The 14022-nt window shown below is 37.6% G+C and overlaps 1 protein-coding gene across 4 annotated transcripts in view; it reads right to left on the reverse strand.

Annotated features, from left to right (window-relative positions):
• Positions 1-896: 896 nt before the first annotated feature.
• ptpn4a (protein tyrosine phosphatase non-receptor type 4a) overlaps positions 897-14022 on the reverse strand; it is a 343217-nt gene continuing 330091 nt past the window's right edge. For all 4 annotated transcript variants that reach the window (XM_043694229.1, XM_043694231.1, XM_043694228.1 and 1 more), the window contains one exon: positions 897-5802. In XM_043694229.1, coding sequence (XP_043550164.1) covers positions 5716-5802 — 87 coding nt within the window. In that variant the 3' untranslated portion in view covers positions 897-5715. The remainder of the gene's footprint in view (positions 5803-14022) is intronic.

A 14022-nucleotide genomic window follows, 5' to 3' on the forward strand; every position in this document is an offset into this window, starting at 1 on the left:
GTACAAATATGATTTGACTAATGGGGAATAACAAATAAGCAAACCTCACTTCTAAAACAGTATTGCTCATGCAGGTACTGATAGATTATACTCTCAGAATGGTTCAGCATTGAAGGCATTTCTTTAGCCCTAACCAGCTGTGCATCAGGGAAATATTAGTTATCCAATCAATGATTCATTGTCATATCCCAGCAAATGTTTTTCTTCAGAGAATTTACCAATTTTCCTTTGAAAGCCATGATTGGATCGGTCTCCTCCAACTTTTCATGTTGTACATTTCAGATCCTAACTATTACTACATAATTATTTTCCAATATTAAGTTTCCCTTATTCTTAAATCATCTTAAATCTGTCTCCTTTGATTTTTGACACTTTTGTCAAAGGGAACACTTTCAGCCTATTTGTTCTGTCCAAACAGTCATGATTTTGACCATATTAATTTAACATCCTCAGAACCTTCTTTCTGCAAGGAGAATTCTCCCAACCAATACAATCTATGTAGGAAAAAAAAAATTCCTTGTGATTCTCATATGTAGCTCCAATTATGCCTAGAATTTCTTTCTTCTGGAAGTGGACAATTTGCAATTTGAAAATGACTTTACAAAAACAAGAACAAAGGTCAGTTATAACTTCCTCACAAAATTGTCCCTTAGCCAGGATTCTTCCTTAAGTAACTAAGGTCCTTCCTGATCAGATTCCTTGTACAAAATCAAAAAGAATAATTCTGGTCATGCCTTGCTTTTGGCTGACACCGCAATTCATTTTAAAACAGACCCTACGTTGTTGCAAAAACATATCCCAGTTCTTTTTCTCATCCTCAGATTCTCCATTATGCAGAAATAAGAGAATAGCCATGTTTTAGTCAGCTGAAATAAATAGCAAAACAAAAACACAGATTGCTGTTAAAAACCAAGTTTTACTATTATAAACAAAGCAGAAGGTTAACTGTACATGCAGCAACTGGGTCACTATGTACAGGACCCAATCAAACCTCATTAAATTGTACAGAAGAATACTTCTTGAATCAAAAGAATCCAAGTACCAGCTAAAACTTAAAATTTAATAGACAAAAAATTACAAAGTTATTAAATTTAATTACATATAGTTACAGCTGCCCCTCCAAAAATAAACTCACGGGTGGTACACTTTAAATTACTAAGCACATTTTCTTTATTTTTATAACAGAGCAATTAAGAGTCACAAATAAACTATTAAGTTCGTACCCAAACGAGACAATTCTTGTCAAGTCAAATTAAATTATATCCACAAAAATTTAGAAGGGAGTGAGTCAGACATAAAAAAATCTAAATCCCTAACCCCCCCCAACCCAATTCCAAGTGACTGATTATACTACCAACATCAGAAAGTGATCAGTCAATCCTTTACCTGCTGATATTCTAAAAAGCTAGATTTTACTTGCTGGTTATCAAAGACGCTATTAGCTATTTTTTGAAATTTGAAATGAATAAGGCCTTCTTAAAGCATACAGTAAGAAACTGCAAAAGCTTAACTCCTTGTCACATCTTTCCAGTGTCGATAAAATTCAGTGAAGGTAACAAAAAAAAAAAGCCAATGAATAGGAAAACAAGCATACCTGGATTAAAAAGTAAATACCACAGGTGCCAGAAATTTGAAATAAAAACAGAAAATGCTGGAAACACTCAGCAGGTCAGTATATTTGGAGAGAAACAGGTGAAGTTTCAAATATGTCAGAACTGACATATAGTAATTGAGTTGTGTTTGGAAACTTTTCTCTCTCCAGAAATACGGTCTGACCTGAAATTTCCAGCACTTTATGCTTTTCATTAAATAAATGCAGTACCAACTGTACTTATAGGCAGTTTGAAAGCAAAAAAAACTCAAATTAAAATGGGTCATAAAATTGCAATTAGAATTTTTTTCTGAATAACTATAATATGTACAGTCCAGATTGCAGGATCAGGCACAAGGTTTCACTTTCACTTTGGAAATAAAAGCCTACAATTGACACTTATTGCAACATTAATATTCTGCAGCTTTTATCATATTGGCTCTCTTGCAGTTTTCTAATTACAATTTTTTTTAAGAGCAAAGATTGAACATAATTACAGCAAATTAGTTAATTATCGATTTATGAGATCCAAACAGCCCCAGAAAGCATTTTTTCCCCTTCTAGATACTTTACAGTGAATTGTGGAAATTGTAAGATAAGTACAACAGGAGGAATGACTCAAACTTTATTCTATACCATCTGTCACAATGGGAAAAGCTATCCTCAATCACTTACTTAACCCATTCCTAAGGCATATATTCAACACAGGGCAACATGTTATTCTTTAGTATGGTTTAAAACCTTTTAACTAGAAGCCCTAAGAGCAATTTTGAAATACATAATTCTCAAATTAATCAAACTCAAATAGCCCACTTGAGTAAATATATTGCCCACACTGGCAAAACGCTTGTTCATTTTAAACTCTGCACGAGAGATTCCCTTCCTACCCGTTATTTTCTTACTTTATATGCAGGAGCCCAGGCGAATTAAGAAAATCTATTTTTATAAATCCAGCTTTGCTAAGATGCAATACTCTTAGAAGTTTTGCTACTAAAAACATCAATACTACCTAAAATTTAGATTAGTTCTGCAATATACTGTATTCTTTTTAAAAACATACATTAACCTTGTGCCCAATCAAATGGCCTGATCTACAGCTGTAGTTAACAGTATTTGGAATTTAAGTGTAGAAACCAAATGGTGATTTTGATCAGAAAGCTTGGTGATGAATATTGGCTGGAGGGAAATGCAGTCCCCAAATTATGGTAACATGTCAAAAAGCTTTCAAACCACACTGAAATTTTCTAATATTGAGCTAACCCTAGAATTTGGACATCGGTACAGTCTTAAAATTACAAACCATCACTGTTCAGTATCAAATATTTAAGTGAAGATAATAGCTCAGCCAGACACTCCTCCTTAGATCTAACAGCCCAATTCAAAGATAAATCAAATCAACCAGTGTGCATTCTTATAAGCTCCATACACAAAGCAAAGACATTTAGGCTTAGCGTCTATGTATGAAATCAAATCACTTGATAATTCAGTCAGTAGTATATTGTAATATAAAGTGCCTGTAATTATTTCAGAAATGGAAATTTGCAAATTACTTCCAAATTTCTAAACAATATGGAAAACAATCCAAACACTAAACCTGTATGATTACAGTCAGTAAGCAATAGAGAAATCAACCTCTACATTGTGAATTGGCACTGAACAGACAGTCTCAATAGTATTGCTCTTATTTACAATTTAAACACATTTTAACCTGCAAATTTTTAAAATGGAAATGTTACAAACTTTTAAATTTTTTTTATACAAATGGTATGAAAAATATTTATCCTTAAAATCCAACAGTCATTACTCTACCGCTTGCAATTTTGCATGGTTGATAGATACATTCATGTTCATCATACAGCATGACAGAATAAAATGGATCAATTCACATGCCTCCTTCCTCATGGTATATCTAGTAAAAAAATAACACTGCAGTTATACACAACCAAGGAGACCAAAGGAAATAAAAGTAGTAAATGAGGCTTGTTACTACCAATTATTGGTTGTGCGTAGCTTAACCCTTTGTTCTCACCATCCCAATTGCTTATTTGTTTCATCAATCCTGACCAGATGAATGGGATTGCATTTCGCTGATGGTATGAATGGCATTCAACTCGACAGCATTATTTACAGCTGCACAGGGTACAACACGTTAATACACACGAGTACAGATGTGCAGATATTTAGACAAGGATAAATTAAACAGTCACTCATCCATTTTTATTCTCTGGCAAAAGTTTGTTTGCAATGGGATTCATACTGTTCATTGAGTGCATGCTTTCAGAGGTCTCAATCTCCTCTGGATCCTGCAGAGTCAAAAATATATTCATTCATCATTTAAAAAAAAATTAAGTGTCCTACTTCTTACTTTACGCCATAAACAAAAATATGTGCAAAATTTAAGTATGAGAAAAGTAGTGGCGTGTTAAAATAAAACAAAAACTTTGCACAGCTCTTTCACATCCTACCTAACCTAGCATTTCTGTATTTTTTCAAAGTTTCATTTTGATCATTTATAAACGGTATATTTTGCTAGTTCCTGTGCGTGACAATATCAACAATTTCTTTATCCAAAAGTGCCTTTTTCTTAAAAAAAAGCCACGATCAGGATGCAGGCAATTAAATTATGTGTACTGTTACTAATCAATGGTGCCAAAAGCTCTGCAAGTGATTGCTGGGATACTGACTAGCAAAACTGCAACATCCATCAGCATTTCACAAGTCAGATATTGTTTATTTTACCAGCTTCTATTTGTGCTTTGTATCTTCCAGTACTTTGACTTAGTGTCTTACTATAAAAATTACCCTACAGCACCTCTCTTGTGCAGTTCTTTGGGTACAAATCTAGTGCTGATAACTGAAGTAAAATTAAAATGGTATAAGGCAAGCTTATACGTGGCACGATAGGGGAGGTGAGCACCCATCACCAAGTGCCTAAAAAATAATTATATGAAAGGAAAATTGCAGGCACACACCTTTCCCCATAACACTGCAGGATCAAACCTGTGGAGAAAGAGAACTTAATATTTTTGGTGGCCTTAAAGACAACAGTAGAGTTAGATTTCACCACCTGGACTGGATATGAACTCAAGTCTTTGGAGTAGATTGTCCTAGCCAATGTGAGACGTGTAATCAGTAAACAGCACCCAGATTCTAATATTCTGCTAGGAAACGGGTGGTTAAGGCTAAATTTCCTAATAGAGTTATTTACATTTTGGGCTCCACTGCTTCATCAGTGAAGCCCAAAACTCACCATAAATGTTACTGTTGGTTGAAACTCTCAGAATTTTTTTTCTCTAAAGTTATTTATTTATATCTATATATATATAAAAAAATTATTTCTAATATAGGAATATTGGCACATAAGTGCAGAAAAAAGCTAAGATTTTTGATCAGGAACAGAGGAGAATATGCATTGAGTGACTGCTGTAGTTTCATCATAAGTTAAAAAGCTGCACATCGAAATTTGAAAGTGAGACAATTTGGGTCAATTTGACTAATAAGTGCTCACTGAATCTTAATTTTTATTATAATCTACATTAATGAACACAATCTAGAGATGAGACTTTTATATGCACATTAGTCAAAGGCAGCGCGAACACTTGTTAATAAAAAAAAACAATAATTCCACTGCAGCACACATTTTCAAGTTCATGGATTCCTCTAAACGGTCAAGTAAAGATGGTCAAGTCAGATCATGAACAGAAAATGTATAACATTGAAGGTGGTCCTTCTGAATAAATTCCCTTAGTTAAACCAGCCAGGAAGAGGACAAATTCATGGGCAAGTGAGGGAAAAATCATGTAGGTAGTTCTCCTTTTGGCACTACAGCGGAATCCAAAAGCCGACGATATCCCTGAACAAAACCGGAGCAGAGGACACGGCATTTCAGAAATTAGGGCAACTTGTGTTCATTATAATTGCCGTCAGTATGATCACATAAGCAGAAACTACTTCTTTTTGAACATAAAGTGCAACAGTGCTTAGGTTCTCATTGTCCATGCTCCAGTTTGCCATCTTCAATCCTCAAATTCATATCAGGTCAGCATGTTGTTCAAGCACGTTATGACACTGTAAATGTACCCAGCAAATCAGTTTCAACAACAAGCAAGGACCTTATCCTTCGGCTAATTGTACAGTGTTGACTGCAATGGTTTCACAATGCCTTCTTCGTACACCCTCATAATAGCTTCACAAACAAACTTGTATTGACTCTGTGGGAAGGAAAAAAGGAAAGTTCAGTTGCTTATTTTCAATAATTTTACATTCAACAGAATGAAACCTATTTAATCGAAAATTTTGTTTTTTTTATTGTTCAAGATGAGATTTCCACAATTGGTAGCTTTGCACAAAATGAGTGAAGTCTTTTTGAGACATTTGGGGCCTTGTCTGCTGGTTGGAAAATTGTTAAACATAGAAACATAGAAGACAGGAATAGGAGGGGCCATTTGGCCCTTCAAGTCTGCTCTGCCATTCATCATGATCATGGCTGATCGTCAAACTCAATAGCGTAATCCTGTTTTCTCCCCAAACCCTTTGATTTCAGTTGCCTCAAACGCTATATCTAACTGCTTCTTGAATACACTCAACATTTTGGCATTAATTACTTCTTGTGGTAATGAATTCCACAGGCTCACCATTCTTTCAGTGAAGAAATATCTCCTCATCTTAGTCTTAAATGGTCTACCTCGGACTATGAGCCCTAGTTCTGGACACACCCACCATTGGAAACATCCTCCCTGCATCTGCCCTTTCTCGTCCTGTTAGAATTTTATAAGTCTCTGAGATTCCCCCCAGTTCATTTCAATTCCAGCAAAAATAATCCTAACCTAGTCAATCTCTCCTCATAGTCTAGATTAGAGTGGTGCTGGAAAGGCACAGCAGGTCAGGCAGCATCCGAGGAGCAGGAAAATCAACGTTTTGGGCAAAAGCCCTTCATCAGGAATAGAGGAAGGGTGCCTGCAGAGTGGAGAGATAACTGAGAGGGGGGTGGGGTTGGGATGAAGGTAGCTGAGAGTTATTCCTAGAATTCAGGAATAAGGTTGTAAAGTGAATTTTAATTGTCTATTTCGGGACTTTAACTGGCAGGGTGGACACAGCAGGGTTGACCATATAATTTGGAAATTGAATTCTAAAGCAGAGATCAATGGGTTTTTGGTTTTAGTTCTGTGAAGATGACTTGTAATTAAAAATAAAATCAGAAAATCATTTGGAAGAGAGAGCTAAAGAGAGTCTTTTCAAGAAAGCATGTGACTTGACTTAAATCACTCCTCGGCTACCTGTGAAATGATTTAGTAAGTTAAGTTTTTTGACTTACAAAGAAATAGATGGTCAAGGCCACCTGCAGGTAAAGTTTAGAAGGAAAGGTTGGGTATCATCTTCTGTACGCCCAAAAACTGAGAAGACCTAAAAAATGAAGGTCTTTTCAAAAGTGGACCGACAGGACCTGTAGGCATGTTGTGTTCAGGCCTTTTGGAAAATAACTTCACCTGGCCGAACTGACCTAAAAGCCAAGTTTCTTTCTCCCCCAAAGGGCCAAACTCAGCATGTCCATAGGTCCATTTTTTTTCCCCAAAGGGCACAAATGACCTGAACGGACTATAGTGGACTGAAATCATTGGATTTCAAATAAGGGGGATTCTTGACCTGTACCAGCAGAATGACAGTTTTCACTTGTAATTTTAATTCAGGTTGGAAAAAAGTTTTTATTTTTATAAGCAGCGCTTGAAGGTGAGGTTAGTTTGACAAGTTTTTAAATCAGTAAAGGAATCAAGGGTAATGGGGAAAAGGCAGGATCTAAATGAATGGTAGAGCAGACCCACTGTCTGAATGGCCTACTCCTGCTCCCGTATCTTATAGTCTTGGGAAAAAAAGATACCGAGTTAACTTGTCTGTCTTCGGAAAAGATGGAGATAATCACATCTGGTGAATGCATGGAGAGTTATCAAAAGGTAACACTCAACTGACAAGGTTGCAAGCAAGAAATTAAAGCATTAATAATAGCACTCATACTTCACTAGGAAAAAGGTTGATTTTGCTTTGCTTATAATAAGATTTTCGTCATTTATATAAATGATTTGTATTTGAAAATAGGAGGTACAGTTAGTGGGTTTGCAGATGACACCAAAATTGGATATGTGGTGGACAGCAAAGAAGGTTACCTTAGAGTACAATGGGATCATGATCAGATGGGCCAATGGGCAGAGGAGTGGCAGATGCAGTTTAATTTAGCTAAATGTGAGGTGCTGCATTTTGGAAAGACAAATCAGGGCAGGACTTATACAGTTAATTGTAAGGTGCTGAGGAGTATTACTGAACAAAGAGATCTTCCTTGAAAGTGGAGTCATAGGTAGATAGGAAAGTGAAAGCGACATATAGTATGCTTTGCTTTATTGGTCAGTGCACTGAGCGTAGGAGTTGGGAGGTCACACTGCGGCTGTATAGGACATTAGTTAGGCCATTTTTGGAATACTGAATTCAATCTGGTCTCCCTGCTATGGGGAAGATGTTGTTAAACTTGAAAGGGTTCAGAACAGATTTACAAGGATGTGGCCAGGGTTGGAAGGTTTGAGCTAAAGGGAGAGGCTGTACAGACTGGGGCTATTTTCCCTGGAGTGTCAGAAGCTGAGGGGTGACCTTATAGACATTTATAAAATCATGAGGGGCATGGATAGGGTAAATAGACAAGGTTTTTTTTAACGCAGTGTGGTGCATGCATGGAATGAGCTGCCAGAGGAAGTGGTGGAGGCTGATAGAATTACAACATTTAAAAGGCATATAGATGGGTGTGTGAATAGCAAGGGTTTAAGAGGCAAATGGGACTGGATCTGCTTGCACTGTCTTTTAAGGACAGTAAAAGTTTCTCCTTAGCTTTGTGTTGAATGGGAAATCCCTTATTTTTAAAGGGTAATTCCTAGTTATAAATTCTCTCACAAGAGAATAACATCTTTTCCATACCTATTCTGTCAAGACCCCTCATCTTGTATGACAGAGTCATAATGGTCTCCTGTAGAGAAAAAGACCCTTCAGCCCGAAGAGTCTATGCCAGTCATGAACAATTAACATTGGATTTTCCAGCAATTGGTCCACAGAGTTCAATGTCCTAGCATCGCAAGTGCACATTCAAATACTTCTTAATTGTTGGGAGCTTCTGTCTCTACCACTCTTACAGGCAGGGAGTTCCAGTTTTCCACCACCCTCTGGATGGGAACATTCTTACTAATGTCCCTTCTAAATGCTAGTCCCTAACCTTAAATTTATGCTCCATGGTTACTGATCCTCCTCCAAAGGGAAAGGTTTCTTCCTGTCCATGCCCCTCATAATGTTATATATTGCTGGTTTCATCCCATAGTCCAAGATGTGCAAGTTAGGTGGATTGACCATGCTAAATTGACCATAGTATCAGGGATGTGTAGACGAGATGGATTAGCCATGGGAAATGTAGGGTTGTAGTGGTGGTGGTTTTGTGGGGGCAGGAAGGAGGGTTTGTGGTGGTGGGGGCTACGAGTCGATGGGATGTTGTTCAGTGGGTCGGTGTGGATTTGATGGGCCAAATGGCTTCTTTCCATTCTTTACAGATTCTCAGTCAGTCTCCTCTGTTCCAAGGAAATCAATCTGTCTAACCAAATTCTCTTCACAGTAAAACCCTCCAACCCAGGCAACATCCTGGTAAATCTCCTGTGCATCTTTTCCAGTGCAAACACATTTCTCCAATAATGTCGATTCCAGAACTGCACACAATACTCTAGTTGTGGTCCAACCAGCTTTTTATAGTTCCAACATAATCTCCCAGCTCTGAAACTTTTTGCCTCAGCTAATAAAGGTAAGTATCCCACTTTAAAAAAAAAATCATAGGATTTGGGCATTGCTAGGTGGAAAAGCATTTACTACCCATCTTTAATTAGCCCAGAGAGCAGCTAAGAGTCGATCACATTACTCCAGATCTGTAGTCACATGTGGGGCAGACCAGGGAAGGATGCCAGTGTCCCTCCCTGGAGGACATTAGTGAACCAGATGACAATCACCAACAGTTTCATGGTCATCATTAGTCTCTTAATTCTGGAATTTAAAATCTAAATTCCACCATCTGCCATTACAAGATACAAGCCCGGATTCCCAAAACATTACCCAGGTCTCTGGATTAATAGTCATGCGATAATGCCACTAGGTCACCATCTCCCGAGGCTTTCTTAGCTCCAACCAATTTTCCACGTCCTGCTACATTAAAGGACTGATGGTCACGCACACCAAGATCACTCTGAACCTTGATGCTTCCCAAGATCCTATTGTGCGTTCACTGGCCTTGTTTGTCCTGCCGATGAGCATCACCTCACACTAAGACAGATTGAATTCCATTTGCCTATCCATCTGACCAGGCCATCTACATCCTCCTGTAATCTCATGCTAACCTCCTCACTACTTACTACCCCACCAATTTTTGTATCATCTGTTAAAGTGACTGATCAACCTTCCTAGATTCAAATCTAAATTGTTTGTTTTTACCACAAACAGCAAAGGTTCCCTTAACAAAGCCAGGCTGACTGTTCTTGATTACTTCCTGTGTCTCCAAGTGCAGATTAATTTTGCCCCTCAAAACTGCTTCCAATAGTTTTTCCACAACTTAGGTTGGACAGACTGGCCTGTAGTTTCCTGATTTATCCCTTATTCCCTTCTTGAGTAACAGATTTTTCAATGGAGTCACCTCTTAATCTTTGAAACTCCAGTGGGGACAAGTTTAGCCTGTTCAACCCTTCTTCACAAAACAGTCCAGGTTTTAGTATCGTGAACTTTCTTTGAACTCTTTTCATAGTCTTAATTATTTACTGCATCTGCACACTAACCACTTGTGATTCAGGCGACAGGGCACCCAGATCCTTTTGCATCTTTGTTCTCTGCAATTTCTCACCAGTTAGATCATATACCTTTGCTATTCTGACTGCCAAAATTGTCAACTTCACAGCATATGCCATTTGACAGATATTTGCCACCGACTTAATCTACATTTGTCACTTTTCTGCTTCATTACATCCTCTTCACAACTTACTACGTCCAACCAACTAATTTATAGAAGATGAGCCTCAAGCACTGATCTCTGTACTCACCATTTGTCACATCTTGCCAACCAGATGATCCATTTCTGCTTGTTTCCAGGCCAATCTTCAATTTATGCCAACCTTACGTCTGTACCATTAGCTTTTATTTTTTGCAATAACCTTTGAAGTAGCACCTCATCAAATACCTTCTTGAAGTCCAAATATTGTACATCCTCTCACTTTTGCTTTATCCACAGCATATTACTTCTTTCAAGAACTCCAACAAATGTTCTGCAATTTCTTATCCAAACCACTGCACCTCCTGCTGCTTCTCCCCTTTTAAGATTCTCCTTAAAGAACGTATCCCTCTGAGCAAACCTTCAATTGGCGCTCCTCTACTTCTTTGCTTTCATGCTTGTCGTTGCCTAGACATCAGTGATGGGCCTTCAGACATTTTATCAACAATAAAAGCACTAAAAAATCATGTTGTTGTTAAATTCTTCAGTTCTCTTGGTTCTACGTGATGGTTTGACTTTTAAAATACCACCCTGGCCTTTTATTGATGACAGGCAGACAGTCCAATTCATTCATGTGCTAATTATGTACTGGTGCTTGGCTTGGGTTATTCAAAAGAATACTCCTTTTAGGCTCTTTGCAAATTACTGTAAAGAATGGTTCCATATTCTTGTACATTGAAACCAACACAATTTATAATAAATGAGAAATCGTGCACTAGTGTTAGAACTAGTTCTAAAATCTAGCAAACAACTACAATCCTGGCAAAATTAAGAGTTGTAGTGGCTAGTATGTGCATACAGCCTACAGATCACTAGGTGGCAGTCTCACCCACCTTAACTTTCAACATGAATGTTGACTTGTGTTAGAAACTAATTTAGAAAGAACATTCCACTCTATAACAGCACAGTTAATTCAATAATTCTTTCCCTTTTCATCAAAAATCAACAACTCAGATTGGTTCCAGATGGGAACTGCTGAGTCCTTTTCTCTAGAATAGCTCCCAGTCAGTTCTGTAACTCTCAACCTTGAAAGCATTATTGGGAGCAACAGCACGTTGACTGTTGTAAGTGAGAAATGTTTAATCAGACTAATTCCCTCCATAATGTATATCAAGTTTTTTTTTCTTGACGTGGACAAAGTGGAAGAGGAAAATTCCTTTCAGATTTTAATCTTTTTTCCTGAAAGGATAATTTACAAATATCATGTTTACTTCAGCTCTGTCTGGAGTTCCATTAAGGGAGAGTAGGACAGTGGCTATTTTGTTTTGAACCTTCAATATACAACCCTGGAACGACGACTTTGAGACACAAGTTCAAAATCTAGTTCAAATCCAATGAATACAGCTGGGAAACTGAAATTTAACTGAAAAAAGCTAGAATAATAGTCTGGCCTCAGTCATGGTGACCATGAGGCCATTGGATTATCATAATGAGGCCACTGGATTGTCATCATAACCCATTTGAGTCACTTTAGGGAAGGATTTCTGTCTATTTTTTGCCTGGCCAATGTGATTCCAGACCTACGGCAACGGTAGCAAATTTTAATGGTCCTTTGAAATGGCCTAGTAAGTCGCTGAGTTCAGAAGTAGTCAAAGTTGCACAGCAAATGTTAAGGCCTTGCCAGGGATTCTCACATCCCATGAAAAAGAATAGAAAGAAACGTAATTGACAGATTCCTGCGATGTAGTGTTTTTCTATTGAAGAAACTTTGGTAGATTTGGTCTATATCTATTACCAGGTCACATTCAAGCCAGATCAGTTAAGGACAGGTTTCCTTGCCCTAAAGGACATTAGGAAGCCTTTTCTGAACTGCTTGTGTTATGCAGACTAAGGAGACCAAAACTGTTAACAGTAGTCTCGATACAAGCATAAAAAATAAAACTAAAAGGCAAATGCTATTTATAATTCAATGCTTTGCTAAATGACCTATGTGGTGAGAATATATTAATCATCTGCTTTTTCAGTACGACATTTCAAGAATCACAGTAAGAAGCGAGATCACTTACTGAAAGCTAAACCTTGGTCCCATGCTCCTACAATATGAGGATTTATACAACAATTACAAACAAAGTTTCAGCAATCCTTAAACATTAACAAAAGTTTTTAAAATTGAACAAAGCAGCTACTGCTCTGGTATAGAGTTGACAAAAGTGCACTCCAAGGAATAAATGGTCTTGTGAGAAAATGAAATTTAGGAGCAATGTGTGATTAGAAGAGGTTGCAGAGATAGGAAGGGGTGAAACCAAGGGATTTGAAAACAGGATGAAAACAGGATGAGAACAGGATTTGCTAAGTCTTTTCAAATAAAATGGTTCATCAAGTAACTTCATTAAATAAAGTGACTGTCCAAAAATCAATAATGATCTTCAAACTAAAGAAAATTATACTTCAGATCTCTGAATGAGACAGGATCCCTCTAAAGTTTTCTACTTGCAAGATGAAATTAGGATGGCAGTTTAAAAGCATAATTACCTTTTATTTCCTAATTTTCTACTCAAGGATTGCTTTGCAATGAAAGTTGTAGGTTGCCACAGATAAGGACACATTGTCTTCGGCTATATCACTTGCCTAGGAGGTTAAAAATCACACAACACCAGGTGATAGTCCAACAGGTTTAATTGGAAGCACACTAGCTTTTGGAGCGTCGCTCCTTCATCAGGTGGTAGCCCTGATGAAGGAGCGACGTTCCGAAAGCTAGTGTGCTTCCAATCAAACCTGTTGGACTATAACCTGGTGTCGAGAGATTTTTAACTTTGTACACCCCAGTCCAACACCAGCATCTCCAAATCATGTCTAGGAGGAGTAGCTTTATCAGAGTACAGCCTCAGGCTTGCCAAGTGGGTACTTGGGTGATATATGCATCTGTCATTTATTTCTGTAGGTTCATGCCCTAGCCCTCATAAATAAAACAGGGTGAGAAAGTTCTGGAGAACTGAGTGCAATGATTGTAATAGTGCAAAGCAACTCAACATTAATGAACAAGTGACTCTGCAATGTATCAGTGCTCCACAATACTATGCTATAGTTTGGTTGCGGGGGGAGTGGGAGTGACTAAAGGTTTGAGGCTAAAAAATGGCTATTAAACCTATCTCTACAGGATGGAGTAATGAAAAGCTATACCATTACTCAAAGGGAAAAGAGGTAATACAAATAGGCGTTCAGAGGAAAATTGCAAGAAAGGATAATAAGCAGAATTGTATTCTAACCAAGGGAAGTGCATAGTTTATCCGAACTAAATGAAGATTACAAATGACATAATCAGGAGAATCCAACTGTCAATACAAGTTGTAAACAACAGATACCATTTCAATCCCTATTGAATTGAATTTATTGTCACATGTACCGAGGCACAGTGATAAGCTTTGTCTTGTGAGCAATACAGGAA

Source organism: Chiloscyllium plagiosum, chromosome 7 (genome assembly GCF_004010195.1).
Source record: "Chiloscyllium plagiosum isolate BGI_BamShark_2017 chromosome 7, ASM401019v2, whole genome shotgun sequence".
In the NCBI taxonomy this organism is placed as follows: Eukaryota; Metazoa; Chordata; class Chondrichthyes; order Orectolobiformes; family Hemiscylliidae; genus Chiloscyllium; species Chiloscyllium plagiosum.